The 10,301-nt window shown below is 41.7% G+C and overlaps 1 protein-coding gene across 1 annotated transcript in view; it reads left to right on the plus strand.

The window, feature by feature from the left end:
• Window positions 1–1,232: 1,232 nt before the first annotated feature.
• Window positions 1,233–10,301, plus strand: part of LOC106048984 (uncharacterized) — a 30,955-nt gene continuing 21,886 nt past the window's right edge. Inside the window, exons 1-8 of the mRNA XM_013201118.3 lie at window positions 1,233–1,370; window positions 2,692–2,868; window positions 3,252–3,338; window positions 3,716–3,853; window positions 4,406–4,523; window positions 5,080–5,222; window positions 5,970–6,137; window positions 6,684–7,083. Coding sequence (XP_013056572.2) covers window positions 2,701–2,868; window positions 3,252–3,338; window positions 3,716–3,853; window positions 4,406–4,523; window positions 5,080–5,222; window positions 5,970–6,137; window positions 6,684–7,083 — 1,222 coding nt within the window. The 5' untranslated portion in view covers window positions 1,233–1,370; window positions 2,692–2,700. The remainder of the gene's footprint in view (window positions 1,371–2,691; window positions 2,869–3,251; window positions 3,339–3,715; window positions 3,854–4,405; window positions 4,524–5,079; window positions 5,223–5,969; window positions 6,138–6,683; window positions 7,084–10,301) is intronic.

Consider the following 10,301-nt stretch of genomic DNA (forward strand, 5'->3'; position numbering starts at 1 on the left):
CTCCAAGTGGGAGTTGGCCTCTGGAAATCCTTGTCAACCAACCTGTGTGATTCTCTCTCTTGTTCCTCTGCTGTCAACACCCCTTTTGCCTTCTCATCTCCATTTCTCGTCCTCTCTGGCATTCTTGCGTCTTGACTAGCAGAGGGAGCTAGCTTGCTTGCTGTCAGCATACTTCTTTGGAACTTGGAGTCTCTCCAGCACGGCCTTTCCCACCACCTAACCATTCAGTGAGCCTTTATCTTATCCTGATTTCTTGATGACTCTGCTCATCATACTAAAACCACCACTTGTTTAATTTCTGGCATTTCTTCATTGCCTTGCACAACAGTGATTTCTTCTACTTTTCAGAAGGCTTGACCCATTCTGTTCCTGTAATCAGGCTTGCAGCAAAATGCTTAGCACACAGTACAGTTTCCTTCCCTTCCTCCATTCCCCTTCCCCTGTCCCCCAGACTCTTACAGATGTTGCCACCACCTTCCTCTTCTCCCACCACCCAACAGCAGCCCTCTTCTGGGACAGTAGAGCGACGACCACTATGCCGTGTTTGCCCCTCTTGTATTCTTTCACTCCATCTTTGCTCGAGACCTGCCACTGGGGTTGTTTCAGTCCTTGTTCTTCAAGCACATGAAAGTACTGTGCACTAGCTCCATGTTTTGCAGTGTTTCTCTTAGGTGTTTTCCAGCCATGAATGCAACAAGATTTCTTCGCCAACACAAGAAGCAGGGGTGTCCAGCCTTACCTCTTTCATGGCTTTGCCTCTGCCTGTGCTCCTAATGATCTTGACTCTGAAGCTGGACTCTCAGAGTCTAATTCAGTCACTGATCTCTTGCCACTTAATGCTGATATACCTTATACAAAACCCAAGAGTAACAGCTGGGCAAGGCTGGAGAGGTGAATCAGGCCTACCATAACTTCCTTACATTACTGACATTACTTACATAACTTTCTTACATTCAGAAACTAAAACCATGTATTCTGGTTCCATAACCTTTTTACTAGATTCATTTATTTTAAACAATAGACCAGTTGTCTACAAAACATCAGAAGACCACTGGAGTAGGCGAACTGTTTGCTATCCTGTCAGTAGACTACTGTGGTGGAACAGCAAAACTGAGATTATAATCCACATTGTCCCTTTGAAATGCCTAAAACTAAAAAGTGATAAGGTCAACAAGGAGGAAAAACTGCACGAGATCTTTTGGGGATTCATTAGAGAGCAGCTCTGGGTAGGCGGGAACAGCCTGGATGTAGGGGAGACGGAAAGGGAGGTGCAAGCTATACCATGTTTCTAAATTTATTCATTGCTTAACACACAGGCACAGAACCTGGCTGAGGACAAGGCTTAAGTCTTCTCTCTCACGGGATCACAGGTAAATATTTAAACCAATTTAAGTAACTTTTCCAATGCTTTTAAAAGGTGGTCTGTACCTTGTATGACTGTATAAGTAAATTGTAACATACCAGTGTTACACTGCAATCGTTTCTCTTGACTTATGCTTTTCTAGATGTCAAGCCTTAGAGAAAATTAACTTGTCAGGCTAAGGAAAACGGTTAGTTGGGGGTAGAATTAATCATGAGAAGGAAAATTTTCTCAGGGCAGTAACTGTCTTAATTAAAATCTGTAGTTTAATAAAGGAGTCAGGTGAAGTAAAGGCCATTTTCATTCTGCAATGGCACAGCACTGTGCATTCTCAGGCCAGGGACTCAGAGAAGTGTACATTAGAGATAAGCAGAGAGATTTCCATCCTGATGCTTATTTGACCAAGTTCTCAAAGGAAATCACTCTGTGGTACAGACTTGGTATAGACTTCACAATGACTGCCAGAAGAACTGTAGTGGTTTGGTAACCAACCACTCAATAATTACCTGTAGACTTCAGAGATTACCCCACAATTTCTGCAGTGCCATTCCGTAGGTATCAATCTTTCTTTACATAATAATGACAATAATAACAACAACATTTTTTGGTCTCTTGATTGGAAAACATGAAGCAGGTACTACTGGGCAAATATCTTAAAGCCTGGAATACTTGTAGCTTCAAGGAATCTGCCAGTTTCTGAGGAAAATAAATTTGTCAGAACATACAGAAGAGGTGGCAGTTAGACTTTGTGAATAAAATACTGCAATCTAAAAGCAAATAACAACTTAGCCATACATGGTACTAGTTGAAATGGGTAGCTAGACAGGGAAATACCATAAGCCTAAGAATTATGCATAAATACATTCTCAGTATCAGCTCTTAATTCTATATAGATCAAAAATGATGTAGCAGGAAGCTTAGATGTGTTATGAACCCATGTAATAAAACCACAGAGATATTTAGATTCCCCTGAGAACATTACTTTGATAAATAATTTAAGAATGAAATGGAACAAAAATATGCAGTTTAAAAATCTGTACCATTTTGAAAACCAAAGGCAGAAAGAAACACAAAGAAAAATGCAGCTCTGTAAAAGAGGACATATCTATAATTATAGAGAAATATTAGCTGAATAACAAAAACCTAACAAATTTCTGCTCCTAACAGGTGGCAAACAGTATCTGCATGGAAGATGAAACATATTACTAGGCTATTAGTTTTAGTAGGTGCCCATGCATTGTGTTGCACATGTAACATTGCTCACTAACATGCATTGCATACATCATTTTAAACATTCAAACAGTAAAATTCTGTCTGTTGCCTCTTTCCAGATTGTAGCAATGGAACAGGTCTCAGAAGCAGTTGGCAAGTTTACAGTTGATTTTTTCAACAAGCTGAATGAGACCAATAAGGACAAAAACATTTTCTTTTCCCCCTGGAGTATATCATCTGCTCTGGCCCTGACGTTCCTGGGTGCAAAAGGCAATACAGCAAGAGAGATGGCAGAGGTAGGTTGCTCTATGAAGCTGTGGTGCTCAGCATTGCCCAGCACTCCTGTTCAGACTCAGGGAAATGCCCAGCATTCCTGTTTGGGGAAAACCATCTGGCTTTACACAAATGCATTGCTATTGCTGAGTGCAACTGCTGTGGAAGGGAGTTCAGCTTTGTGGCATGCCTGCACGAACACTGATGTTCTGGGAGGGGATCAGTGCTGTCCTTTGTTACTCTGTGGGATTTACACATACTACAACTTCAGCATCCCTTTGATTAGTCACACAAGCAGAATGAATTATCGTAAGGAGTAAAACAAGACAACCATTTTATCTCCATTAGGCTTTAGGTCATGCAAGTCCCTTCATGCCCGTTTCTTACCTTTGGAAACTGTTTGCAGGTTCTTCATTTCACTAAAGCTGCGGGAGCTGATGGGTCATCTTCTGTGGCCAGACCTTCTCGGGGGAGACCAAAAAGAAGAAGAATGGTATCTATTAGAGATAATAGATAAGATAAAGAATCTCCAGAATCAAAACGTCCAGATACAGCTTTAACAGCCCAGTATTTCTCACCTGTATCTCTCATTATATTTAAAGTACAAAACCCAACACGCTTCACAACATGTTCAAGTTTAGTTCTCTTCACTCAGACTCAAAAGAAGGACAAGTCACTGGGCTATTTTGGAAGGTTTGCTGTATGGTAAATCAGTCATTAACAGAGCCCTGCAAACTGCAGTGGTGGTAAATTTGGAGAGAGAAAATATAAGAGGGAGGAACACAAATCCCTCCCCACATGCATCACTTAGCATGCTTTGAAAACTTCATTAAAAATGTAATAGTTAAATGTATGGTTTCTCTTTCCAAGGACCCTGAGCATGAGCAAGCTGAAAATATCCACGCTGGCTTCAAAGAGCTCCTGGCTGCCATGAATAAACCCAGAAACACCTACTCACTGAGAAGTGCCAATCGTATCTATCTGGAAAAAACCTACCCATTGCTGCCTGTAAGTTGAACAGTTTTATCTCAGAGAGGATTAAGAAAAGCTGAAAAAAAAAAAAAAAGTTTTTCATTGTATTTACTTGTCATTAATAGAACAGGTTTGAAGCTGTCCCCCAGTACTTCAAATAAAGAGCCCTGACTTCCAGTGATAGGCTTCACTGGAAAATACCAGTTGGCATTCTCCCAGTATATAAGGATCCTTTGACAGTAATGCAGGATTTCTTTTCATGCAGTATGGCTTTATTATTAGGAAATTTATTATTAGGATTTGCAGTACATGCAATTGTAAATGGGACATTAAAATAAGCACATCCATGGGATATGCAGTCTTTCTCCCTTCTCGAAATTAAACTGGGAAGAAGAGCAGGGAATTTTCTGTCCTTATTTCTTAACTGTTAACTCACAGCCCAATAGAGGGCAAAAAGCTAGATCCCACAGCCCTCTATGCACAAGAAGTTAACATGAAGTCCAAGAGCTAACAACTTCCTTTTGGGGCTGAAAAAATACAGTACATTATAGAGCTTCTTTCTTTTTTGTTTTTATTGCCATTTTCCAGACATACATACAGCTCAGCAAGAAATACTACAAGGCAGAGCCACAAAAGGTTAACTTCAAAACAGCATCAGAACAATCCAGGAAGGAAATCAACACCTGGGTGGAAAAGGAAACTGAGGGTAAGTTGAGCTTGACCCCAACATCTTTACTCTGCTAATAAGTCAGCCTGACACTCCCTTTGGGCAGGTGCCCTTGAATGGGCAGCAAGCAGAGATGCAGTGGGAGGGCAGAGCAAGAGCAGCACTGGGACAGCCCGAAATACCTGATGCAGACCTCAGTGAGGTCTTTGGGGAACTTCCTCCAAGGCAGGTGGGGATGGATGCCTGCCTGGAGGAACTTTCCTGCACTGCCCAAAGGTGCGAGCCTCCTCGTGCCTGGCCTAACCCACTGGCAGAGGCAGCACACGGCTTTCTGCTCCCAGCTGCTTACTGTGAAGCTGTGGCATTTTTTGCTGGTAGGAGCTGATCCCTGTCAGCTAGCTGGAAGAAGTAGGCAGTGAGCAGCTTTGGAAACAGCAAACAGACTCATTGATTTGTGCCAGGGAAGCGATTTAGGGGGTAGGGAACTGAGGCATGGACTTTTTCACTAAGGAGCTGAACTGAAGGAAAAACAAACAAACAAAATGCCCTCACCGTGCTACAGTGGGATAAAACCTGACTTTTCTGATTTCAAAAGGTAAAATCAAGAATTTGCTGAGTTCACAAGATGTGCAAAGCTACACCAAGCTGATCCTGGTAAATGCCATTTACTTCAAGGCAGAATGGGAAGAGAAATTTAAAGCGCTATCAACGAATACGCAACCCTTCCGACTGAGCAAGGTGAGCTCCTCTTTGCCTTCCTTGCAGTGAACAGCCTGGTGACAGCATCTCCTGCTGCAGTATTTCCATTCATCAGTCCTTACGTATCCCTGCAGTAAACAGACTCTCTGAAAAGCTGGTTACAGCAAAATGTGGCAGTGGTCAGCTCACCAACATTTATGCAAAATTAAGACACTGCTCAGGCAAAGGATAAGTAGATCCAGATAGATTATGCAGTTTCCAAAAACTAACTAGAGTCACATAAGGCCTTTTTGCAAAACAGGGTGGAAATTCCCCTCACCATGAACCCCTTGGCACAGCAATGAGCACTATCTTCTGTTAAGGGTTGTGATATGAAGAATGATCAGCCAGTCCCTTATTGCCAGAGAGAGGCGAGCACAGAAAAACTGCACAATACTTGCTCTCTCAAACCGTAGCTGTTTCTCTGCTGTAGTGTTGGATGGCTGTATGCCATGCCTGCTCTGTCCCCCTAATCCTTGCAGACATTTCTCTCTTCCTCCTTCTGTGGGCTGCTGTGCATGTTCTGGGGTGAAGAGAAAAATCAGTCAACTCAGCCCCCCAAAAAATGCTCTGGGGCAAACACCAAGATCAACAATATTGCCCAGTCAAGAAGAGCTGTGGAAAAATTATGACAAGTTGCTGTTATAAAAGCTGCTTACAAATGTTTTCTCTCTCTCCACTGTGCTGAGTCATCTTCATTCTTCTTTTCAAGGAATAATTTGTAACTGATAAATAAATATTTTACAGAACAAGTCTAAGCCTGTGAAGATGATGTATATGAGACATGTATTTCCACTTCTTATCATGGAAACAATGAACTTCAAAATGATTGAGCTACCGTATGTGAAACGTGAACTCAGTATGTTCATCCTACTTCCCGATGACATCAAAGATGGTACTACAGGTCTTGAACAGGTAAAAAAAAATAAAAAAATGCTACATCCATTTTGTATCACCACCCAGACGTTAAAACAAAAAGGACAGACTAGTGACCAAATCTCCTCCTCTGGGGACATGCAGTTTGGTCTCCCCCGATAGCTGAATTAATTTCCTTTAATACCTATCTCATTCTCCTCTTGACATCTGTATGGAACTGGACCAAGCCACTTGGCACACAGCTGGGAATCTCCCAGCAATTTCCTTCACGTGATGACTGAATTAAAAGAGAGGACAGAACTACCTCAGGGGATGTCAGCTGCAGGCATTGGGTGCCCTGTCTTTCTTCTGCAATGAATTTGGCAGAGGTGGCGCTTAAAAACTTGCAACGCTGTGTCTCTTGTTTGCTTCACACCCTGTCTCTGATCATCAGTGAAACCAATTTATATTTCGTGCTTTCACCTAAATGTTAACTTTGCCACTTAAAAACTGTTTAACTCATTCAATTGGTGAAAAATTTATTATTTTATAATCAGTTGTTTTTCTCTTGCAATTATCAAATTTCTCCTCTTTCTTGAACAACAGCTAGAAAGAGAACTGACATATGAGAAGCTGTCTGAATGGGCTGATTCAAAGAAGATGACAAAAACTCTTGTGGATCTGCACCTGCCTAAGTTCAAACTGGAGGAGAAATACCAGCTCAGAGATAATCTGATCAGTATGGGAATGCCCACTGCCTTCACCAACAGCGCTGATTTCAGTGGAATGGGTGATAAGAAGGATTTGGCTATCTCCAGAGTTATTCACCAGTCTTTTGTTGCAGTTGATGAGGAAGGCACTGAGGCAGCTGCTGCTACTGCTGTAGTTATCGTACACACAACTGCACTTATCGACCAACCTCTGACATTCAGGGCTGATCACCCTTTCCACTTCTTCATCAGACACAACAAATCCAAGAGCATCCTCTTTTTTGGCAGATTCTGCTCCCCTTAGAATGAGTTATTCCTTGCTCCCAGACATCACCTAAAGTTCACTTATCAAAAGAAACATGTGAACTGCAGCATTCAAAGCTCAGCCTTAAGCCATATAGCCATAGGTACTGAACGTATATGTCCTTTTTCTTTCCACACACCCCCAAGTAAGGCAGCACCCAGAGACCACACTGTGCCTCAAAGATTGTCATTCTGCAGTTGCTTTCCATTGTGCTAATGAGACAGCTTTTCACAGAAAGCAGAACGCTGAATTTTGCTCCCTTGCATCAAACCTGCTTTTCTGGCTTTGTTGTTCAAGAGTAAGGAGGAGTCATAAAGGCTTTTTGCACGCAGCCCATCATCTAGCCCCATGCCTGGTGCTGACTTCAAGGGAAATGCAGCCTATACTTTTAGACCTCTCAGAGAGGAAAAAATCCCCTAAGGAAGAGAAAAAAAATAATGTAGAAATCTATATACTCTCTTTTCCTTACTGGGAAACCTGCATTTGCATTACAGTATAGCTTCCTTATCTTCACTATTTTAAAGATTGTTGGAAGTTAATTAAATACTTAATACAAACCCAAATTCATCTCAAAATGCCCCTTATCTCCCCATCTCACTGCATGCACACAGGTACATCACACGCATTCTCTATATTGCCCTTGCAGCTTCATGAAAAAAGGGGGCAGTGAGGGAAAACGGTCCAGCCTTTAACATTTAATTGCCCACTTCTGTTCATTTTGCAGTATGTCCTCATTTCCATAAACTTTCAAGGATAAGGTTGCTAAGAGTTCCAACAAGCATAAAGGCTAAGAAAACTACAAGCAACATGTCTTCTTGCTACCTCTTATTTATATGCAATCAAAAAACTCCAGAATTCAAATCTGCTTCCTCTTTTTAATTTAATGTAATTATACTTGTTTTCTTGGTAATGCCTGCACAGTTTCCTGATATCAGATACGATGCATTGATAAATGTAGGATTTGTAAGTTAAGAGTGCATTTCAGCCAAGATAGTTCTGGTTCTGAGAGAAACACCAGTGAGAATTTGATTGATGCTTTACTTCATAATTTTGCCATGATCTGCATTTAATCAATAAATGAACTCGGAGTTGTGTTTGTGCTACTCAAGGTACTGACTTACCCGGTTCTCTTAGAGCATCCTTTACAATGCACAGCTGACATACATTTCCACCCATCCTGTTCCAAACCAACCACCACATCACCCCAAAAGATAAAGCTGGGTCACTCTGATACACCAGTGTCTTATTTCCTCTAGGTATCAAACAGCACTGAAAATGCTGTTATTCAGCATGTTATTCTAGACATTTACTAGACACAACAAATCAAATTAAACTCTGGTGAGCAAATTTTTGCTCAGAGACTCAAGGCATCTGAATTTTCTTTCATGGTAAGCATTCCTTTTCCCTTTCTGACCACAGCTTATCGCACTATCTGCCTCCCTTGGACCTACCGAGAAGGCTCATCTGCCTGTCACAATACACTAGAAATAAGAAGTCTGACCTGAGCCTATAGCCCAGAAAAGCAGCTTCCAAATATCCCTTTCTGTGCTTTCCTATGCTTATAAGGAACTGCACAAAGCTTTGTAGCCATTATAGTACAAAGCAACCACATATCAGAGAACATTATATCAAGCAACAAGGCTTGAGGAGGAAAGTACTGTAAAAACAAACACTCTCAGCAAAATTCCACCTATAATTACAGCTCACCCTCCACCTCAACAAAAGGTAGTCTGTTTGGAAATATGCCTCCACCCAGCAAAGTACACCTGCATCATCTTCCCTGTACAAAGTGCTGCTTCTAAAATCAGTGTCTCCCTTACCTGTAACCCCCAGAACAGGGTTCAGCTGTCTGTCATCAAGAACCTACCTTGGTGCAGCCCAGCTGCATGCTATTGACTCAGCTTTATTAAGAAACATATTATTAAGGTGTCAAAAAGCTTGTAAGTAATGGCCACACAAACTAAGTCAAGTAAAACCACAAACAGAGGAGTTATTGTCAGGATTGAATAGTTAGCACAGCAAGGATTTTAAAGGAGAAACACGAACACAAAGAGGTTTTGAAACCTCAATTAAAAAAAAAAAGTAAATAATTGGAAGGCGACAACCAGCACCATCAAGGCTCAGCATCTTCTAGGGAGCAATAAAGACCAGCCCTCCCTCCATTGAGTGATGCCTGGCCAGCAAAGGCTCATCGGGTTGGTAAGCATATTAATTCTTGGCCTTATAGCATATTAGTCCAAGGTCTATGCTGTGTGTATTCACAATAAAAAATTGCTGGGAAAGACTAAACTGTGTCTACCCTGTTTGCAGAGTCATGCCGTGTAACAGCAGAAGTTGCCCAAAGACAGAGATGGGAAGAGTCCTGTGCCAAACCCAATAAAAGGTCTTTTCATACTAAATGTTGCGCATCCCCTCACTCATACCACAATGCAGAGGTTTGAAAAGCAGTACCTCTGAGCATCTGTGAGGAATTACAGCACAGTATTGAGAGCTTGTAAGAGGTGCAAAGGGTCAAACAGACTGTCTTTGGTATCGAGCTAGTCCCAGCCTCAGCTTTGCTTGGGAGGTGCTGCTAAAGAGCATACCATCCAACATAATGTACTTGGGACACAGGGGAAAAGGGGAGTTGAAGAGTTTTTTTTGTGACTCTCTGTACTGCTTTCATGGTAACCAGGCTCTGGCTGTCAGTTGAGGCTAACCCTTACAGAATCATTCAAGCTAGAAGTGACCACCTGAGGTCATCTGGTCCAACTCTCCTGCTCAGGTGGGGTCAGGACTGTGTCCAGTTGGGTTTTGAGTATCTCCACCAGTTGAATGGGATTTTCCACAGATAAAAAACCAAACAAACAAACAAACACATAACCAGACTTAGTCTAGGACTGTTTTTAAATTGTGCTACTTTTAAAACAGATGCAACCACAAGAGAACTGATTGTCAAAAAAAATGCCCAAAGAGTCCACACAGACTACTGAGTAAACCAACTACAGGTAGAAAGATGCAAACTCACATCCACATTGAGCAAGCTGGGGATGAAAAATGGCTTCAAAAAGTCCAAAATCACTTCATTGGATTGCCTGAGGAAAATGACTAGTTTTATCAGAAGACTTCTTATGGCCATTTGTCAGAGGCCAATGTATTTACAGACAACAGGTCAGGAGTTTTGATGCTACAAAACACTGTTTCCACCATTGCTTGCAGCAAGTCACTATT

The sequence above is a fragment of the Anser cygnoides genome, chromosome 2 (genome assembly GCF_040182565.1).
Source record: "Anser cygnoides isolate HZ-2024a breed goose chromosome 2, Taihu_goose_T2T_genome, whole genome shotgun sequence".
In the NCBI taxonomy this organism is placed as follows: domain Eukaryota; kingdom Metazoa; phylum Chordata; class Aves; order Anseriformes; family Anatidae; genus Anser; species Anser cygnoides.